General features: G+C 48.9%; 1 protein-coding gene across 4 annotated transcripts in view; it reads right to left on the bottom strand.

The window, feature by feature from the left end:
- LOC125747311 (receptor-type tyrosine-protein phosphatase gamma-like) overlaps window positions 1–22,907 on the bottom strand; it is a 182,011-nt gene that overhangs the window by 125,083 nt on the left and 34,021 nt on the right. For 2 of the 4 annotated variants that reach the window (XM_049022388.1, XM_049022385.1), the window contains exon 2: window positions 16,011–16,118. In XM_049022388.1, coding sequence (XP_048878345.1) covers window positions 16,011–16,118 — 108 coding nt within the window. The remainder of the gene's footprint in view (window positions 1–16,010; window positions 16,119–22,907) is intronic. The other 2 variants (XM_049022389.1, XM_049022386.1) reach the window with 1 other exon arrangement.

Here is a 22,907-nt window from a genome sequence, read left to right as displayed (position 1 = left end):
CTTACGAGAGCCGGTGCTCACTGGAGACCCAACTGCAGACATTCTGTATATGGAGAGATGAGAGACACTCCCTGGCCTGCTGAATACACACACACACACACACACACACACACCGTAGAGATGTACCACTGACACCAATGCATGCAATACCTCCTAGATCCACTCTCACAAAACTAAACTAAAAAAAAAAAAAAATGAAAAAAATCTATAGAAGGTTGGAGCTTTATGTAGAAAAAAAGGCAAATGTTCTTTTCTCTGACCTTGTGAGGACAACAGAAAACCCACTGTGAAGCATGCATGTACAAGCATGCAATGATAAGTGCTCACGGGTGTGAACATTCACAGGCCAGTACATACAAATACACAGGGCTGCCCCTAAGGGCACACACACTCACCCTCGCTCACACAACAGCACAGGCAGCATATTTATTTATGCCCGATAACAGTGGGGCTGGTGAAGGCTAGACTACACTGCAACTCATAACCAGGAGAGCTTTAAATGCTAATTTGTGCTAACAGTGCTAACTTGCGCTAACATTGCCCATTTAGATGAAAGCAAAATGCCATAGCCAGTAGAGCTTTAAGCACTAACTTTTGCTAAAAGTGCTCCCATGTGCTAACAGGCCACATTGCCTATTTCAAAAGATGCAAATTGCCTTAACCAGCAAAACTTTAAATGCTAACATGTGCTAACAGTGCTAACATATGCTAACAGTGCACATTTACAAGGATTCAAATTGCCGGGAATGAAAACATCTGCTAACAGATCGCAAGAGGCCTTTGATTTGGAGAGCTACATGTCACCAGAGAGCCATGCTCCCTGGAGTTCATACCGGGGTAAAGGCAGAAGGCATGGAACCCAATCCCACTTCCAATTACCCCGCTGGGATTATGTTAATTTGATCCCCATGCAGAGGCCCAACACAAATACAGAAGATAATCCTGATCTTTATAAAGAAGTAGGTGATTATTACAGCAGGAGCATCTGCTCATCAAATTGTGGGATCGAGCCTGAGCAAGCGCTCCCCACCTCCAGCTTAGCAGAATGGAGGGTGGGTCCAAGATGGACCCCAAACAGCCACACAGCCACACAAACAGACAGACAGACATTTATTTTGTGTAAACCGCAGACATCACAGCTCTATTGATTAATTAAAAGAAAGCGATTCCTCATCCTAAGAGCTTAATTACACAGGAGAGAAAGGACCGCCATGCAGTCAAGGACAATGTGGGGGGGTGGGGGGGGTCGAGGCAGTTAATCAGATCTGGCGTGAGTACTGGGTTCTCCTTCATTTCCTGTCAACAAGGTCGGGGTCCCTCACCCTATTCCCCTGACACCGAGCAGCCTCTACACTGGCTGCCTACGATTGCAGGGTCGAGTCCCGCACCCTATTCCTCTGACACCAAGCAGCCTCTGCACTGGCTGCCTACTATTGCAGGGTCGAGTCCCGCACCCTATTCCCCTGACACCGAGCAGCCTCTACACTGGCTGCCTACGATGACAGGGTCGAGTCCCGCACCCTATTCCTCTGACACCAAGCAGCCTCTGCACTGGCTGCCTACTATTGCAGGGTCGAGTCCCGCACCCTATTCCCCTGACACCGAGCAGCCTCTACACTGGCTGCCTACGATGACAGGGTCGAGTCCCGCACCCTATTCCTCTGACACCAAGCAGCCTCTGCACTGGCTGCCTACGATTGCAGGGTCGAGTCCCGCACCCTATTCCCCTGACACCGAGCAGCCTCTACACTGGCTGCCTACGATGACAGGGTCGAGTCCCGCACCCTATTCCTCTGACACCAAGCAGCCTCTGCACTGGCTGCCTACGATTGCAGGGTCGAGTCCCGCACCCTATTCCTCTGACACCAAGCAGCCTCTGCACTGGCTGCCTACGATTGCAGGGCCGAGTCCCGCACCCTATTCCTCTGACACCGAGCAGCCTCTACACTGGCTGCCTACGATTGCAGGGTCGAGTCCCGCACCCTATTCCTCTGACACCGAGCAGCCTCTGCACTGGCTGCCTACGATGACAGGGTTCAGTCCCGCACCCTATTCCAGATCGCTCTGATCCAACAGGAGAGTTCCCAAACATTTAATTCAGTTGAAAATGTCCATCCATCCGTGCACCCCAACACCGAAGGTCTCAACGCCATCATGGCTGTTGAATTACGGCAGACTCCTTTCCAAGTTGCCAGAAGACAGTGCCAAACGCCCAGAGTGGCAGCAACCCATCCAATGAAAACAAGTTAAACAGGTAATTAGCTTGGGCCTCGCCAGCCGCCTTAATTTAGACATCTCCCACACGGCAGCCCGGCGCGCAGCTGGCCTGCACCCAGCCATCATGCAGTCGAGGGCCACCCTGCTTTCCCTGGCTGACAGTGACATCTCGGGCTGCCAGGGGGACAAGGCACATCTGAAGCCAGGATCTGACACAGTCTGCTTGTTCAGCATGCAAATCTGCCAATGCCGTATCGCTGTCCACAGGCCCCCATCTTACAGTGCAGAGGGACCCCCACGCGGCACGGAGGGGCCCCCACGTGGCACGGAGGGGGCCCCACAGATTCCCCATCAGATACTCTGCTCGGGCCCCTTTAGCCCAAGTGTGACAGCGCAGACATTCTGAGGAAGCGAGAGAGAGGGCACCCAGGGAAGAAGCCTGCAATTTCATATGAGAAGTTGCGCATTTTCATCCTTATTTTTATTGTCCGATTTTAACAGGGGAACTTCTGGTCATTTCCACGTGGCCAGTCCGGAATTAGCGAATGAGCATAGTGGAGTTCGGCAGGATGCACCGCTGCAATTTCCAGGACAGAAGGTCCTTCAAAGGCACATGAAAGGCACAGAGGCCTCTGTGAGGATATCATCCATCAGTCTGAAAAAACATACATCAATACAGTATTAGTTTAGCAATCATAAGTTACTAATTTATTTACATTCTTAATATATTTACTTTTTTGGAAGTGCCATAAATCGTGGTAGCAGGAATTGATAAGATGATTTAGAGCTCAATTCTGCACCAAAATTGGTTCTCGCGGGTCTAATACATCACGCGGAATTAAAAGGCCATTCTGCTCCGTGGCCAACCTGAGCGGCGGGTTGTGGCTGGCAGCCATATTGCCGCATCATTCTCGAATCTCACCTTCGACAGTGACAGATGAGCCGCTCAGGGGGCGTAAACTGCTGATCCCATCATTAAATGATAACCAAGATGAATCCCGCGTCAATGTGCACCAAGTGAAAGGTTCATTTGTAATAATTACCGGCTTGGTGTTTGCGGAGTCCGCCGGGGTCCGGTGAGCAAACAATAGTGTCATGGCCCGAGGAGGAATCGAAGGTTAGCTTCGAACGGAGGAACGCTGGCACTCAGGGAGGCATTGGCATTACCTGCGAACCTGTGGCAATCAGACTCGTCCTGCAAGCTGAGAGCGGCGGTGAATTCAAGATTGAAACCGGGCAGGTGAGACAAGAACTCCTCTAAGTTTCAAGGAACAAACTCAGTCAAAGCCGTCTGCCTAAGAGGGACTTTGGGTACTGAGTATGGAGTATGGTGACTCGGCATTAGTATGTGTGGAGGACATGGCTGGGAAACAACCAGGTGTCCGGGCTCATGCCAGTACCAGGAAGTGGCCCAACCCTAACCTCCACCAAAAGCTTCCAGAAGGTGTGTTTACGTGGCCATAATCATGCCATAAGGGAAAGAGGCCTAGGATCTCAACTCAAAGCCAAAGCAGCTCATAGCCAACACAGCCCATAAACATTAACAAGTATCATGATAATTCCATGTGACCTCTTGATCCATGATTTATTGGAGCATCTCCACATCACAGAATATAGAAACCTGTCCAAGTTCTGCTTTCTGGCACCGTCCGTAAAAGCCCAAGTAAAATGGTGTCAGACTCGGCACTTCCGCAAACCCTCCTTTTAAACTCTCCTCTTCATGCCCATTTTTATTCCTACTTCCCTAGCATCCGATCTCCCTGCCAGAAACGATCAGCCTTTCAGAGACCTGCTACTTTCCTGTTATTTTCACTCCTCTCCCAAGACTTCAGAAACGGGCTCTATGTTTTAAGGCAGCCATTATGAGTCCGAAATGAGTCCTCGCCGCTCGCCCTCCTTGACGTGCAGCGATTAGCCTCAGCTGCAGCTTGGCATGCAGCGCCGCTGGCACGGAAAGGCTCGGGAGGCGGCGCAGGCCGCAAACGACCACTCGCAGCTGCATTTAAGAAATGAGTGGCCTGATCATTGGACGGCGTCGCCGATGACTAATCTTGATGCCGCTGCTTGAGTAGTCCCCATCCGACCTGCTATTCAGCAGAAAAATAAATGGTCCTAATTAACTCCGCACAGGATGGGAGAGGCTCCAGCGGGCATGCAAGAGCCAGAGACAGCAGTAGCGTTTACCGCCAGGCTCCCATGGCGCTCTGAGCGTAACCAGGGCCTCCCAGGCCACACCGGGTAGGAACGCAAGGGCGCAGTGTCAACATGAGCCTTTGGCCTGCTCTCATTAAATGCCAGCGCCCCCTCCTGGAGCATGTGGGTGGCGCTCTGTGCGTGACCAACATTTCCCAGGCCACGGTGGGTAAGAATGCAAGGGTGCCGTTTCGACATGAACCTTTGGCCACCTCTCACTAAACGCCAGCGCCCCCTCCCGGCCATTTCTGCATTGACTCATATTTGGGCTCCCATTGGAAGCTACCAAGCAGCAGGCCTGGTGGAACAGGCCCCCTGTTTAATTTTTATAATTACTTTCGTAGCGTAACTGATGCGTTAACCTAAACTGACTTACACCTTTGTGTGGCCTGATATTTTTACTGGAGCAATTTGGGTCAAGTGTGTTACTCAAGGGTAGCAACGAACGGCGCTCCTTCAGGAAACTTACAGTTCATTTAATTTGAACGCCTTTGGCCACTCGCTAGCCGCTCAGAGGGCTCTCGGAGAGAGTGGACTGAAGCCTCGTGAAAGCAGAGCTCCTTTCCGAGCAAACGAAGGCACGAGGGCTGTTCTCTTTGAAATGAAGATCGCCGCTTAAGTAAACACCCGGGCATTCTATAGAAAACCCAACCTGCAGCATATACAATGGAGAAGCTTTAGAAAAAGCTAACTCCGAACTGACTCGTTTGTTTATTCACTGATATGGCAGCATCACATCAGTGGGATCTGGTGTAATCGCCCGACGGGGGCCACTGCCGTCTCCAGTGCACAAGGACCAGCACGTACAGCTGCAAATGCACGTCAGACGCCTGAACTCTGCACCGTCGACAGCGAGATGCCCCACAGCGGCTCCATCATCCAGATGTTCTGTAACTGCTCCCTACAAACTAACAGATGTATACAGCCACGTAAAGCTGGTTTTTGGCAGGAACTGCACAATACTTCAGCCATGTTTCAGTGGGCCTTGGAAAAGCTCCCGTAAAGCACAGATCTCACCGCTCGGAGTGGCCCCCACCTCCAGTGCGGCACCAATTTCATTCTTACATGACGAGCTGCACCCCATTCTCGGCTCATCTAGCCTCTTTTCAGCCCAGAATGACTTAGGCATTAAATAGGTGAGTCTCATTGGGAGAATCTTCAGGAGAATATCAGTCAATCGGAGGTAATAAGGTCCAAACCGAACAAGCAGCTGGGTTCCGCTCGCACTCAGTTCTTGGCCGGGATGAGACACAGAACTGGGAATTCTGGTGTCACTCCTGCCAAGCGAAGGGGAAGAGCCAGGTTTTAGGGGGGTGGGGGTGTAATTCCAATTCTAAATTAAAAATCGAATCTTTCAGTGCCTCTTGTATATTTCAATCATTTGTACCCATGTACACGTATGTTCAGTTTGGACAGACTCCTGTGCTGTGGGACAGGGTTCTTCCGATTAATCGTACGGGCAGCTCTGGATTCTGCCCAGTTATTGTCTGTGTGGACGGCAGGAAAGGCGGCTTTCACACGAGAACGCTTAACCTCATCCGCAATGCTGCATAATAGATGCTGTTTATTTCACAAGACGAATGCGTAAAAGGCGGCAGTGTATATTCAGCTGGAGATTGGGAGGAAAATGTCCTACAGGATTCACACTTAATTCCGAAGTCCCCCCCCCCCCATTGTATCAGTTCACCTACCAATGCACACAAACTTAAATGGACGTCAGCGCCATTTAAAACAGGCACCCTCTACACACAAAAATCTGGGATTTGGAACCAATATACAAAACACGCATCGGAGGACACAATGTAAGACATCATACTGGATAAAAACGGCACTGAGTGGTTAGCAAGGAGCATAGATGTGCACTCCTGCTCAGTCATGGCAAATGGCTGACACCCTCTCCTGTCATATAAATATTACTGTCAATGACCTCATATAAAGACCCTTTTGTCATGTGAAATCCAAAATGGCCGAGATGAACCATCAAGATTCTAACAAATCTCGAAGCCGCAATGATTTAACAAACCTTTCAATTTCTGGGACAAAACAATAATTTACTAATGGTCAGCGAAACAGGTCATACAAAGAACGAGCCAAAAAAAAATTCAGTAAAATTTTAAAAAATGCTTTCTAGACTGTCTCCAGTAGTAAAACTACATTGATTCTACACTTTCCGATGAAATCGGTTGATTTATATTTGTCTTGCTCTGAGATAACAAACAGCGGCAGCGACGGCCAACAAAATTGTGTAATCTAAAAACACTTCTAGAAAATTCACCAAAGATGGACGCTCACGAGGTATTATTACTGTGTCTCCGGGAGTTGTATACAGGACTGTAATCTTTTTTTCACGCCACCCCACGGATGATGTATGACAACACTTGGAAACATTTAGCTGAAATGATCTCGGTGAAAAGAATTAATATTTCATGCATGATGGAGCCTTTTTAATATTTCAAGTGTAATTAATAAGACCACGTACTGTTCCCTTCCCGAGGAAATCACACTGAATGTCAACACCTGACGAACGATGCAGATGTCCTGCCCTTGTCCCTCATTATGTCGAATGCCATCAGCTCTTCAGCACAGAACCATCTCCCTCTAGCATCCTGTCAGGGTCGTCTCCCCCCTGCCACCCAGATACAGGCTCCCACCTCTCCTCCCACACCTGGAGTCATCGTTCCCACGCGCTCTCCTACCTAAAGCCATCCCATCAAAGGTATCTCCAAGCAACCTACTGATCTCCCATAATCTGAATCTCTCCCATCATTTATTACCCACATAAGTCCGCATCAGAGCATGTTTGCTGCCAGAAACCCCCCCCCCCCCCCTTCTGAGGCCTGCTGCTGTCTTTCCGCGCGAGATGTTTGCCAGAGAAGGCCTGTGCTGCTGAGGCCAGATCACACACGCAGAAGTCATTACTGTCCTCATGGAGAATGAAGGAACAATGAAGACGTGTTTCCAGTTTGGGCGGCTCTGCTGAACCCCTTCATCTCCAAGGCTGGGAACATCTCATTATTCCAGGAGAGCGGCCAGCGGGGGCTGCAAACGGCAGACTGCTCTGCGATTCATTAACTCAGCAAGCCGGACCCTGTTTTCCTGGGCTGTATGTCAACCACTTCAAGTACGACTCGCCCCACCTGTCAACCCCCAAAATGGAAGTGCCCTCCTCAGGAAAAGGCCCCTCGGCACAGCCCCGTTAGCATAAACAGCCGGGTCTCCGCCGGGACCCTTTGTTTTGAGCTCTGTGAAGCTGCGCAGTCACGGGTAAGCTAGCTCCGACTCACTGGATGCCAGCTCCTGCAGGCCGGGCTCTTCCCCGGAGCATGTTCCATGCGGCTGTCTGCATCGCCGGCATCCCTGAAAGCCTGGCCCGCGCCCGTCAAGTTGCACCCTCTGAGAGCAGCGCTCCTTGCCATAATCACAGTTACTGTCTAGTGGTGCGCAGGGACGCACCTGCAAACACACACACACACACACACACACACACATACAGACACAAGCACACGCTTGTACGCGCGCGCACACACACACATACAGACACATACAGACACACGCACACGCTTGTACGCGCACGCACACACACACACACACACACACACACACATACAGACACACGCACACGCTTGTACTCGCACGCACACACACACATACAGACACACGCACATGCTTGTACGCGCGCACACACACACACATACAGACACACGCACACGCTTGTATGCGCACACACACACACACATACATACAGACACACGCACATGCTTGTACGCGCGCGCGCACACACACACACACAGACACACGCTTATATGCGCGCGCACACACACACATACAGACACACGCTTATGCACGCACACACACAAATATGCGCTGAGGGTGAGCATGAGAAATAAATCCTGACTTCATGAGAAATATTATGCACACGGCCCCTCCCACAAGCCTTACAGTGTGGTAATATTACTGCTTTAAATAAACTTTAATCAGTTTCAGAATGTGTCTCTCACTAATCCATTTGCTGCTTTATAATCGAGTGCCGGAATGAAACTGTAGACACACACAGCTGTAAAGCCCCTCGCCCCCGACTTGGCACGAGAGGTTGAAGAGTATTTATGCATCAGGCAATCAACCACGCCCCCCCATAAATGCTCGCAGGTCCCATTCCAGCCTCATTGTCAGCATCGCAGATGGGCTGCCATCGATATGACAACGAGAGCTGTTTATTTCTACGTGGTTTTTCCCACCCAAGCTTTTGCTTATTGAAGTCAGAGTCAGAAGATGAAGTAGGTTAAGTTAAACACACTTAAACCTTGAACTGCTGCCTGACATCTCTAATTAGGCATTTAAAAAAAATCAAAAAAAGAAGATGCACAAGAGCGGGTAATTCCCACATCCTATTTGCATCTACACCTGCATTAACTGAAATGTGCCCCAAAGAAAATTCATCAGCGCATCAGCAATCAAAGGTTCCACACCAATGGAAAGCAGCACAGATTACTTCTGGTCCAGCAGTCCAATGTTCTGGCAACATCTCCATTTCAGATCTATTATTTAAACAGCTAATCTTAGAGAAAGTTTAAGTCGCTGTGACAGTGTGTGACTCTGACGACAGCATCTGTTCAACCATCCATTCACTTCTCCGTAACCAGTGATGAAAAGGAAGCCGCACTGATCCAGAAAGGTTCCAGTAATGTGGGAGCCCCACAAAACAGAAACCCTCATTTGCGACTAGCGTACAAACTTACGTGGCTGTGGGGGAAGACAAGTGAACGCATTTAGAGAAAGCAGCGTTCAGATTTGAACCTGGAACTGAGGAGGCAACAACGCCACCCTGAGGCCAGCTGTGGGTATTGCAAAGGATGTGGCTGGAGATAGAAGGACGCTGGCATCGTGTCGACGGCTCAGGCTAAAGCGTTAGCGGCTGCATCTAAGGGACGAAGCTAAAGCGTCAGCGGCTGCATCTAGGGGACGAAGCAGAGTAGCCGCACTCAACACACGGTGATGACAGCGCTGGCAGGTCCAGTACTAGTGACAGCACAAGGGCCATTAGTGCAAAGACTCAGACATTCAAAGGGCCATCGCTGTAGCACCTCAGCTCCCTGGGCCTGTTGGCGAGGCACCAAACTGTAAACACTTTCCTCCTTTCCATTCCCCCTTCGCTGCACAATTCTCTACTTTCTGCTGAATACCAACACAGCCCAAGGTCTCTGTGCCTAACACTGTATTTAACACTGGGGAACAACTGCATCACTGGGCACTGGAGAGCAAGGGGCTATTTACATTCCACATTTACAAGCCATTCCTCACTCCATTCTCCATTACTTGTCCCTTCCCCAAAATCCCTTCCGACTGCTGCCAGTGAAAGAAAGAACCAAGAAATGGTTATGAGCCTAAAACCAGGACAGGTTTTCCTCTAAAAACCCAACTCCTCTCTGCAAGCGCATGATGACAAAATGATGACTAGACCCGGTGCCAGCACCCCCTGGCGGTGAGTGACATGAGCTGCAAGCCCTCCTGAATGTACAACGATGCCGGCGTCAATGTGACCCCTGCACTTAATGTGACAGACATCACTCTGCTGAAGCCCGCCCTGGGTCAGAGAGATTACTCAAGCTGCACAAGTCATATTCCATTATGGGGCAGGCTACTGACCACATGCTAAATTGCACAATTACCATGGCTCTGAGGGCAGATGTGTAGAGAGAGAGGCGAGGCCACTATGGGCAGCTTCATAGTGAAATTCTCTGCATAGTCAAACAGACCTTGTGGATTGAAAACAGACCCTCCCAAATACACAGACCACTTGGCCATGTGCTGTAGGACTGGCTGTGTGACACATACACTCAAAACGTCTGGTTACAAGGCAACGTTTGGGTCAGTGGATCCATTAGACGCGCACTTGTGTTTTGGGACCTCGGTCACACAAACCTGGAAGGTGCTCATGACCAGCTCCATCATCGGAACAGAAAAACGTTGGTCACGATAAACGCCCCTCAGAATCCCGCCCCATCCAGGCAGGCTAGGGGCACGGAAGGGAAATGATGCAGCACGGGGAATTCAGCCAGCAAAGTCCTGTCCTTAACATGGCCGGCTCTCCTTAACGTGGCAGGCTGTCCTTAACGTGGCAAGCCGTCCTTAACGTGGCAGGCCGTCCTTAACGTGGCCTGCTTTCGTTAACGTGGCCGGCACTCCTTAACGTGGCTGGGTCACCTTAATGTGGCCAACCCTCCTTAACGAGGCCTGCTCTCCTTAATGTGGACGGATCATCTTAACGTGGCAGGCTCTCCTTAACGTGACCAGCCCTATGTAGATAGATGTCTCTACCACACTGCCAGCCACCGCAATATGCTAGGTGGGGTCTTACCAAGGAATTATATAATCGTAGCATCACCTCCCTTGACTTAAACTCCACACACGTAGAGATGTAACCCAACATCCTATTGGCCTTTTCTATTGCTTCCCCACACTGGTAAGAGTGGGACATGGAAGCATCAACATTCACACCGAGGTCTTTCTCATAATCAGCTACCTTTATTTCAGTGGAACCCATAAAATATTTGTATTTTATATTTCTGCTCCCTGCATGGATTACTTTACATTTTTCTAATTACAAATTTCATCTGCAGGTATCACCGCAATCGCTAATTAATCAAGATCCCATTGTAGTCTCTGTGCTGCTAGATCAGTATCTGCGACATCACCCACCTTGGCATCGTCCGCAAATTTAACCAGTTTACTGAATGTATTGGTGTCAATATCATTCATGTAAATTAAGAACAATAGTGGTCCTAAAATTGAACCCTGTGGCACCCCACTATGAACGCAGGCCCACTGTGACACTGTGCCTCTAATGACTACTCGCTGCTTCCTGTCTCCTGTTATTATCCACTAAGCTCCAGGACACTGTGATTTCCATTTCCCTCCTTTATTTACTCCCATGGATGCATCTCTCACTTTCTAACAAGCGCTCTGATTTATGACAGGATCCTTCGAATGCCCACACAAGGCCTAGTGGCCAAGCGACCAGTCAGAGGCCTTTGCCACCGCAGGGCTGAAAATGAGCATGTACATTACTGCTCACTTGAAACCACAGTTCTGGTCCAAAAGTCCCTTACTGGGTATTTTCAGTAATTCACTATATTTTAAACGACAAAAGTATTCTGCAATACAAAGGATGGACATAACTGTTTTATTACAGTGATGACTGGGCTGTATTAATCTGTAATAAAATGTGCTTGTCAGGCTCTACTGGCAGATATAAAAAAGTATATATTTTGATTTCCAGCGAAGGTGTTTGAACTCAAGAATGGCAACCCACAACTGGCATCTCAGACAAAATTGTTCCTTCTGATAATCATCGGATTCATTTTGGTTGAAATGCAAACTGTTGCATTTCAGGTTACTATGGTGGCTACAATGCAAATACACCAACTAAAAAGGAAAGCCAAACCTGTCACATCAAATGTCACATCAATACGCAATGAGAATACACCCAATTTGGGCATGCAGCTCATATAATTAAAACAGTAAATGTGCTTGTTGACGCACAAAGACAAGCCTTGCATACTAGTATCTTTTGAAAACACACAGAACCCTGGTAAATGACACTGTGGCTTCCAATACAGGCCACACCGTGGGATTCACCGACGTCTCACAAACATCCAGCATGGCGAACTCCGATCCGTGATGTGCTTCACCAAGGACTGGCTCACGCATGGCAGCTCAGCTGTCACAAGAGCCAAGAGGAGGCCGAAGGGTGTTCAGGAGGAAGTGGAGGCCGAGAAGGTTCAGGAGGAAGAGGAGGCTGATGGTGTTAAAGAGGAAGAGAAGGCTGACATGGTTCACAAGAAAGAGGAGGCCGAAGGAATTATGGAGGAAGAGGAGGCCAACAGGGTTCAGGAGGAAGCGGAGGCCGAGAAGGTTCAGGAGGAAGAGGAGGCTGATGGGGTAAAGGAGGAAGAGGACACCGACAGGGATCAGAAACTTTGCTGGAACATCTCTGTGACCACAAACATACAAAAGTGCACATGCAAAAGCAAACACCAGACACTAAACCCACAGGGACATATGTATAACATACCATCATACTCACCCACACACGCTCACACTCACATGATCACACTCACTCACACACTCACTCACTTACATGCTCATACTCACCCCCACTCACATGCTCATACTTACTCACCCACACACACTTACTCACATGCTCACACTCACATAATCACACTCACTCACACACTCACTCACATGCTCATACTCACCCCCACTCACATGCTCATACTTACTCACCCACACACACTTACTCACATGCTCACACTCACATGATCACACTCACTCACGCACTCACTCACTTACATGCTCATACTCACCCCCACTCACATGCTCATACTTACTCACCCACACACACTTACTCCCATGCTCACACTCACCCACACACACTCACTCACATGTTTAGACTCACTCACCCACACAAACTCACTTACATGCTCACACTCACATGCTCACACTCACACATTCATACCCACAGATACATGCTCACTCGCTCATATTCATTGGAACACGCTCAGTAACACAGTCATCAAAAGTTAGGATTCACCAAATGTCACAGGGGCTATTAAGCACATTAACTAAGACAGCACCAACATCTATCCAGTCTTTTTCATAAACCCATTTCTGACATGACTCCTCTCCACCACAGCAGCGGAGCAAGCTGAGTTTGTATAAAGCCATAAATTCAAACCTATTTTAGATACTTTAAACCGCCGTATGCCTTTAAGGGATTTTTAAAGGTTTTTTTTTTCCCACTCAGATATTACGAGCTTCACAGGACCACAGATTTTGCCGAATAAAAAAGGAAGAAATAACTGCCCTTAATTTTCTAAAGTAATACGCTCCTGAAAAGGCTGTATATCATCCATTTCCATCTATTTTTCGAGCCCTGATCAAAAGCCAGGGCGCTCTCAAGCAAAACTCCACAGTAGCTGTGAAATTGCCTATAGCCCCATCTGATAGCAAAGAACAAGAGTTACACTTTGCAGTTTTTAAAGCATTTCCAGAGAGGATATGTACAGCACAGAGAAAAATCTCCACTACTCATGAAGAATAGAGAACAGTCTTCAAGATTACAAAAAAAGTTATTCATCAGATCTCGTAAGGCAAATGTTTTCACCTCATCAACACAATGCTGTAACGCCAGTACAAACTCCTATTTTTCAAAGTTCTCTTCAGATGCATTTGATAGACAGTCAAAGGACAATCGAACAGTTGTTTTTTACTGTAACTGAAATAGGAATGTAGTTCACTTAAATGCCACAAAATAACTACAAGTTATAACCACAGAAAATTCTGGAACACTGTTTTGTTAGTCACCATATAAATATTTCAGTTTGAAAGGTGCTAAGAAAGTAAGATACGGGGCACTTGCTTTTGTATTTGTAAACGTTTCTTTTTTTGCCTCGAATTTGTAAACGGTGAATATTTCATGTCTCATGTCTGGCTGCTCCTGATACAGTGTCTGCAGAAATGAATGATTCACACGATAAAAGGCACCGGGAATCACACGGGGAGGGGGGAATGGTGGCAGGGAGGGGCAGCCCGGTCCCATGTCGGAGTGCGGCACACGCACGGAGCAACGTTAGCTCTCCGCGGGGGGTCCGTGTCTGAGAGGCCCTGAGTGGGGATCGCCTGTGATAATAATGAAGCGCCCCCCCCCAAGGATGAATACTTAGCATTAATAGGCGAGCTCAGTGGCCGTGACGCGGGGGTGTCTGCAGAACCTGGCCACAGGCACAGTGCCCTTTCCGATTAATCTGATGCGGCTCGGCTGGCCCACACCAGCGTCGATCTGGGAGCCAAGTGCTCAGTCGGCCCCACATCTGTGGAAAGCCCTCCTTTGCCCACCAAAAAAAGCCCGATGTACGAGCCTGGGGGACATCCCAGCTGTCAGACCCTGTCGTGTGATATTTACCTAAAGCCTTTCACTACAAGTGCGGAGGAAGACCGACAGAAGAAGAGGGAACATAAAGACAGACGGAGACAAACAGCACGAGTCTTTCCAGCGATACTGTTTGTCTGTTTGTTGCTTAATACGTCGCCTTTTTAGTGTCGATTCACATTATCCAAGGGCTGTGCTGGCAAATTGCTGCTTCTGCTCTCTGTGGGAAAAACAAAACACTTCCACGCATGAAAACTAGCCACCGAATTTCTTCCCATCTTCTGCTGCAAAGGGGCCTATGTGCGCCGATTTGGGAGTTGGGGGGGGGTGGGGGGGTGGCGTCTGGGTATTTCCTCCGGAGAGACCAGCAGGCCACCGAAGTAGTTCTTTTATCCAGCGTAGAATAAGTTTATTCTGCTTAAAAGCACAAATCCTTCGTATACAGCGATTTCACATAAGCTCACATTTCTGAAACCGTCGGCATGTAAAAATGAGGTGAGACGGAAGGGGAATGGACCAGAGACACTCCTGAATATACACACATCCTCCATTACACAATATCCACAATTATACCGAAAACAGGATTAACATGGCCAATAAAAACTTTCATAACATGCCACAGCTGTGCATAACATGCTGGTCTTCATCACTCCCTCCAAAATGGTTATAAACAACGTCAGCTAGTCATATAAAGATTACACAAATCCTTTGGTGCTTCCTCACCCACCCTGTCAGACGCAAAGTTACCTCCTAATTAATGTCCTCCAATCAGATTTTGTTGTGTTTGACTGACTGAATCTCCTTCTACTGTGAGCATGTTATAAATGACCTTCCCCTGAACCCCAGGCCACAGGGACTCGTGTGTCTAACGGCAGCACAGGAGCAGGGTGCAGCGGCAAGCTGACAGCCGCTTCACCGCTGCCGCCGTGTGCCGTTACGTGTTAAGTAAGTGTGGCAACCCGCGGCTCGCACACCAGCGAGAAGCGCTCATCCCAGCCCAGTCTGACAGCTCAGGGCTGCAGGAATAACAATTAGATAAAAGGAGGGTTGCCACGGCCCCCCATGGAAATGGGAGAAAATTCCGGAACAGCCACACTAGGCCGTGCTCGGATCACGTAGCGGCCCATGCCTCCCCACCCCACAGCCATTTACAGACTGGGGTGTGGCGTGGATCGACAGAGCTCTGGCTTACTCACACACCTTTTCCTCAACTCAGCTCCCTTGCGTCACGACAAAACCCCAAGGAATGGGAACAAAAGCTGGACCCGCCCCCCCCCCCCAGCAGATGACTACATCGATATGACAACACCGGGGGGGCATTACAGCCTGTCAGGGTCCCACAGAGCCATGCTGTTGGCATGCTGTCGGGACATACACGTGTAAAATAAATATTTAAATAAATAAAATAAAGATCATTTAGTGCCTTGGGCTCTGGAGCATGCTGAAAGATTAATGCTCCTCTTTGGCGAATATCGCTCCGAGGGACAACGGGAGTCACTTCTTCTTCGGAGAAACATCCATAACGTGGAAGCCCCCCTGAAGCCCCCAGGGATGGGGGCTCCAGAGAGTGGGATGGAGGACCGGAGCGAGACCGAGCGACAGGCAGGAGGTGGTTGGGGGGGGGACAGGCCGGGGGGCCAAACCCTAATTTGACACTCAGACAAAAACTCACCTGAGTAAGCCCAGTAGGACTCCACTGCTGCTCTGCCGTGCCTCGTCCTACTGGCGCCTTCCTGCTGTCTCCATGGCGAAGATGCCGGCTGACCCTCCGTCAGAGCTGCTGAGACACACACACACACACACACACACACACACGGCACATGTGAATGCAACTCTCTGCACTCCTTAAGCAATGACCCCGAGAGTCACCTAATGCCCCTGGTCGCATTTTCGTCGCCGTGACATTTATTTCCACTTTGGCCAATTAAAGTCTGAGTTACTGATCTGAGTTACACCCAGAGTTACTGTCATTTTACATTTTAGCTGCGCACCTCCCCAACATGAGTCTCAGGTTAGCGGACTCACCAAGAACAGCCGGTAAGCCACGTGCGTTGGTTCAGTGGGTGTTTAAAACTGCCAGAAGCACGGCATCAACGGGACCACTTAGCTAACAAAACAAAATGTCATCTGAAACATATTATGATGAAGAAGTTTCCTCGACAGGAATTGTGGGTAGCCAAAGCTTGATATGAACGATTTTTTTTCCAAGGGCAAGCTGATTTTTATGCTTTAATTCTATTGGATGTGAGCTTGAACACAACCACAAATGTCAATAAAGGGACACTATATGGCTTTCCTATGAATTACATTATTGATTCCCAATATTCTTTGAACAGAAAATGTAATTATACGATTCCCCGTCAATGCATCCCTGCCTCATTCCACCAGCTCGGAGGATCTGCCTCTCAGTCAAGAGGGCCCACAATGCTCTGCTTCTACGCATGGAAAGGCATATTAAAATTGACTCTCTGGTTAGGCTATGCTTGCCTCACTCATTTTCCACAGACAGCGATTGACTCCGGAGTCAGGTTCCCCAGCACGCATTAAAATGGTGGCCAGGCCCGCTGCTTAAATTTTGGCCAGTTCTGGGGTCAGCCTGGGCTTCTGCAGTCATCCGCAGCCAACCTGGTGGAATATTAATTGTTTAAACAGTAACAGCAGGAGGGGGCTGGGCCCTTTCCAGAACCGTGTACAATAGCTGTGCAGAACCAAGTCTCAGTGGGGCAGGACCCTGTTCCAACCCAGTGGGTTCTCTTAGCGACAGTTGTCGACGCACCATGATGGGCAGCTTGCTGCCTGGTAACGGCTCGACTAGATCAGTGTGGGGGGAAGGGCGACCGAGGGCCCGCGAGGGGCTTGGAAGGGGGTGAGAGGCCGTTCAGCGCCAGCACCAGCACCAGCATCGGGTCTCGATAAAACTGCATTCAAGCAGTCAAGAGTCAATTTTAGCACATTGAGGTAGGAAGGTATAGGACGGTGCTGTTTAGGGGGTTTCTGAGATGAAATGACACACGGTTTCTCACTAAGCTTTATATAGATTCCCATTAAGAGCAACGCTGACCTTTACTGGATGTGGGTTAAAAACAAAAATGAGTTTGACACAGTGTAGCCCTCATTAAGCATTCACCACCTCCCACCCCCTCGCCTGGGTGTGGCAGTATGGAGGACCCCCCACCCCATGCCAAAGAGGAGAGAGGGCAGGCGTCCAGTCCGTGTCTGGAAACCCTCCCAAAACTACTTCTCTTTGATGCTAGCATTTAACAGAGTTACCTAATATCATTGAATAGCTTGCGTTCCCCCAGTTTCTACAGAGAATTTTTACTAATTGGTTTGCTCACTAGACCGATTAAGCTGCTAGTACAGCAATCAGTGTTCCAGGAATATGAACTGTTGACCTTTCAATCTTACGTTCTAGTGACCACGTGCATCATGTAGAATATGTGCATCTTCAGCCACGCATACATATGAAACTGCAGAGACACGAACGCTAAAAACATTACTTCACTGGATGTCCTCTGCCATGTAATGTCTGTTTAACGGAAAATGCAATGCCAGTAGTGTCCGCCCTGATCAAATCTGGGGCCCTGCTCTCACATGGAGGGCCTTCCTGCCGGCCCCTGCTAAATGAATTCAGACATAATTGATTTAAATTTTCTTATTAGAGCAATGCAGTTTTATGACGAAGAGATCTGGGGATGACATTTGCTCTGACCATCACCGCAAAAACAATGCTGTAAGGGATAAGAAAATCTAATACAGCTCCAGCCACATGCGCTCAGAAACTCCCAAGAAACAAATTCATTTAATATAAATATGGATAAAGTTCGACATTCTCTCAGACCAAGGCCCATGACTTCCTTCCCTGATGTCAGCTCAGAAACATTATAACAAGAGACAACTAAAAATGGAAGGGATCATCCTCACCAAGGCAAAACCAAAAATTAATTATGCTCAAACAAACACACTGAGCGACAAAACGTTTATTTCAGCATCCTTGCTAAACCCGCTCTAACACAATAACACTGCTGTGAAGGACATTATCATTGTCACATCACAGGCTTGCAAATTCTAAAAGGTGAAATGACATATTTTGGCTGACTATGCACTCATAACAAAACCAAATATCCATCATCCACCACACAAAAGCATTAGAGATATTGTTGGACATTGACTTCAATGGAAGTATAATTTTGCATCCACTCACTTAACTGATTTTTTTTCCCTCCCTTTTTTCCCAGACACACACAGGCACACACACACCCTCTGAAAGCTTTCAGGGCTGTCCACACTCATGCAAAGGCATTAGCATTCGTCAGATCTCCCGCCAATACCTTCAGTTGAAGGACATCCGTGTTGCGGCTCAGTTGATCCGTTTGGCCTTGATGTCTCAACCCCCCCTTAAGCGGTCAGAGTAACAGCTGTTGAGTTTGACAACTGACGATACAAGCATTACGACAGCGTCTCTTCCTTCGGACATCCAGGCCAAAACTGTGCGTTGGTCGATTGGAGCAAGCCAAAGGATGGATCTGGCTGGCCAAGGAGAGAGCCGCACCATTAGCTATGCAGGGAAACTATTGCGATGCAACCCAAAACCAGGCCATTTATTTGCCAAATGTAAGAATCTAAACAGGGGTTTAGCTTTACAGTTTTAGAACAAGGATAAACACGAAACAGAGCACCCCGCCCCCACTCCCATCGATTGGTTATAGACAACGCGGTGCATGGCAGCTCGATGCTAATTAATAGCCAACCCACCTCTGTCAAGGTCACTCTCGTGTTGCAATGTGCCAAGCTCACGTCAGCGCTGAGAAATCCAGCTTCATCCGGCAGGCTTCTTACCAAATACCCTCAGCCCCATGCCCTCCCCCCCCCAACCTCACTAAAGGGGTTTAGAACTCCACATCTTTGCTCTTCAGATCATCACACGTCATTTTTGTTCACTTTACCTCTCTCCAGGCTACATTTATTTATTTCTATCTAGTCTGTTGGGTGAGAAAGGAATCTACTGAATCTTGGGGTTGGGGAGGTTTTACATTTTGCTGCGGGGAGGTGGGGGGTGGCATTGGGATGAAAACCGATATTCAATACAACGTCCTGGCAGAGGACCAGATGGATGCGTATCCATAAAAATCAGGGCCTGCCACCTGGTGAATGGAACCTGGTGTGGGGTATATCACAGCAGCACTCGAATGTCAGTGTTGCTGAAATGGACCAAGGCAGATGCCACTTGACCAAATGTAAAAGCGCACAGCACACATTTGCCTTTTGGTCATTCTGCAGGTACAGCTCTTGATAAGGCAGACTCAACCATGCTAAGTTGTGAGTAGGTACAGGTAGGCCAAAAACTTTCCGGACAGAGCACCAAAGGCCAGACAGGACTGGCAGAAAATGAGACATGGGGTTGTGGTCATGTCACATGGAAGAAAAGCGCTTAATTGGAGTCTGTCACTGTAGATCCCACTCATCTCTATCAGATGAAGGGTACAGGGTCTCGGATTTTTGCTATCAAGAAAAGGATAGGTGGTCTAGTGTTCAAGCTATGGTGTCAAAGCCAAGAAGGATCCCACTCATCAATATCTGAGGAAGAATAGGGGTCCTTGGGTTTATGACATGCCGTCTGAGCTCAGAGGAATCCTGCTTGTCAGTATCTGGTAGAAGGGCAGGGGTCTCGGGTTAAAGGCACGCCATCCGACCTCAGAAGGATCCTGCTCTTCAATATCCGGAGAAGGATAGGAGGTCTGGGGTTTACGGCACAGTGCCCAAGCCGTGAAGGATCCTGCTAGTAAATATCAAGAGAAGGATAGGGGATCGAGTTCACGGCATGGCACCTGAACCGAGAAGGATTCTACTCATCCCTATCCAAAGGAGGATAGGGGGTCTGGGTTTTACAGCACAGTGCCCAAGCCGTGAAGGATCCTGCTAGTCAATATCAAGAGAATGATAGGGGATCTAGAGTTCATGGCACCTGAGCTGAGAAGGATCCTACTCATTTCTATTCAAAGAAGGATAGGGGGTCTTGGGTTTATGGCATGGCACTTGAGCCAAGAGGAGTCCCACTCGTCTCTATCCAGAGATGGGTAGGGGGTCTCAGGTTTACGGCACAGCGCCCAAGCCAAGAAGGGTCCCACTCATCTCTATCCAGAGAAGGGTAGGGGGTCTCAGGTTTACGGCACAGCGCCTGAGCCAAGAAGGGTCCCACTTGTCTCTATCCAGAGAAGGGTAGGGGGTCTCAGGTTTACGGCACAGCGCCTGAGCCAAGAAGGGTCCCACTCGTCTCTATCCAGAGAAGCGTAGGGGATAGGGGGTCGTGGGTTTACAGCATGGTGTCTGAGCTGAGAAGCCTGGTAGAGGCACAATTTTATGAATCTAGGAGAGGCCTCGAAGGCTGACAACGGTTCCCAGAACACCAACTCTAAATGCCATGGCGAAGCCATCAGACATAATAGCATAATTGGAAGTAATGATCGCTGCCCTTTCAGGAGGATTTGGGCAGGGCAGGGCGGCCGTAAAAATAACTCCTAGCTCACGCCTCAGAAGCTCAGGCCGACCCCACCGCCGGCACTGGCCATCTGCTCCCCCTGCTGCTCCCCCTCCTCCCGCATTCCTTCTTAATTCACACTCAAGGTGGATTTTGCACAGCGCTCCCATGCAGCACTCCTGTAGACAAGGGCCTCGGAGTCGGTATCAAATCTGTGCTCACCGGCAATCATCCAGTGCACTCGTTCCAGGCCTTTAAGATTGCATCGCATTGGTGGTGAATATGCCCTTGGGAGGGGACGTGGCCTGGGGAGGAACCACGAGACCATCCTGAGTTCACAGCATGAGGAAGGATACTGGACATCAGCCAAAGTTCACAGGAAAGAATGGAGGGGGGGCTTGGGGAGAGGAAGGGCAGGAACCAAAATAGCAGCTGACTTCCTAGAGCTCATTAACATACAAAAGCTGGACATCACTGTCTGATCATGCTCCCCCGAGGTTAATGAGAGACGGAGAGACAGAGTGAGCCAAGGAGGCCACCAGTCCATCAGCCACTGCATTACCCATTCAAGCCCGCTTCATTACAGAGGACGTAGAGCAGGGGGCCCGCCCACTCCGCAAACACACACACCCGAACTTGCAGGGTCAGGGAAGAGTCTGACGGGTAAAAGATGTGATCTGATTACGAACATGAAAGTAAGGAAGGATACATAGGCTAAGACAGAGGAAACAGGAAAAGCAAGGAAAATAAACCGAGAATTGAATTTAGTAAAGAGAGCAAGAAGTAGGAGAAACCTGGGTGGCCAGGAGTCTAGAGTCAACAGACAGGAGGGAGGTCTTAGCTGGGGTGTATACAGGGGCGGGGCCACAGGACCACTGCGTCCAGCAGAAAGCTAATTGGCCATTTGAGTGTCCCTCCTCTGTCACTTAATTCAAAACATATCATTGGCCAATGATCAAGTTTACCTCTCTACATGAATTACAGCTTTCATATATCCTGCTACCATAAAAAAAAAAAATCCTACAAATCGCCACTGGGTCTAAGGCCAGTCAGGGGCATTCGAGTCCTGGATGCTCTATTTGCACTGAAGGGCTCACGCAAAGAAAATAGCTTCTTGCCATTCCTTCCTGCTATGAGAGGTGGTCTCCTCTGATGGCGTCCAGAACCACCTCAGAATCAGCTATATGGTTCCGGGGATGCCCAAGTCAAACACCCGTTATTGCGGAACTCATCCAGCAGTAAAAGTACCCAGTGGCTCCGCCCCCTGACATTGGCCATTCACCTTTCGAGCATGCGTCAGTCCCCTGCTGCGCACAGCGGACAGGCCGCGGTAATGTGTAAACATGCCCACCAGACTCCAGAGCAAGGTGCTGGAAGTACATCCACCCAAGTGACAAATGAACCTCAGAAAGGGGGATTTATTCACTTTTGCCATTCTTTCCCCTGAATAATTCATGCATCGTGGATGACAAACCATGGAAAATATTCATACAAACACGTCCTCCTATTCTGACTCGCTTACCGGTAGTTGCATCATTACACGAGGAATAAATTAGGAGGCCGCGCTTGAAGTCGGCTCGCTCCTTTTCGACAATTAAGACCGGAGGCACGAAGTGTGTTTGTTATTAGGTTTCGCAGAGAAACGCTCCATTATTGCAATTCCATAGACATTTAAGAAAACATTTGCTTCGTTCATCTCACAGCACCGGCGACGCATCCCGGAGGGCGTTAAACCACCTCACTCAGTACGCGGCTTCTTTAACCTGTAAGCAGTCACAGGTAAAGCGCCAAGGGTGAACATGCTTCAAATGTCTACACTGGGTTCAGCTTTACACAAGTGTGTTTCAGCAAATAGCTTGTGTTATACTGGGACAAGGAAGAAATCATTTTTATTGCCCTGTAACGTAGGCCTGGGAGGTCTCCAGCTGCCCCATCTCTTATATTCGGCCTTTTTTTGTTGAGTACTTACATTACTCAGCGTGCCGTCGTTTGCTGATAAGGGTATGTGGAATGGGTGTTTTCACCTGGATTCAAGAGTTTGCACATCACAAGGAGCTCCGCCAACCATGCTGTCATGGGCGGGGCCCCCAG

The sequence above is a fragment of the Brienomyrus brachyistius genome, chromosome 8 (genome assembly GCF_023856365.1).
Source record: "Brienomyrus brachyistius isolate T26 chromosome 8, BBRACH_0.4, whole genome shotgun sequence".
NCBI lineage: Eukaryota > Metazoa > Chordata > Actinopteri > Osteoglossiformes > Mormyridae > Brienomyrus > Brienomyrus brachyistius.
Note: the sequence above shows the minus strand (reverse complement) of the source record. Positions and strands in the feature narration are given on the sequence as shown.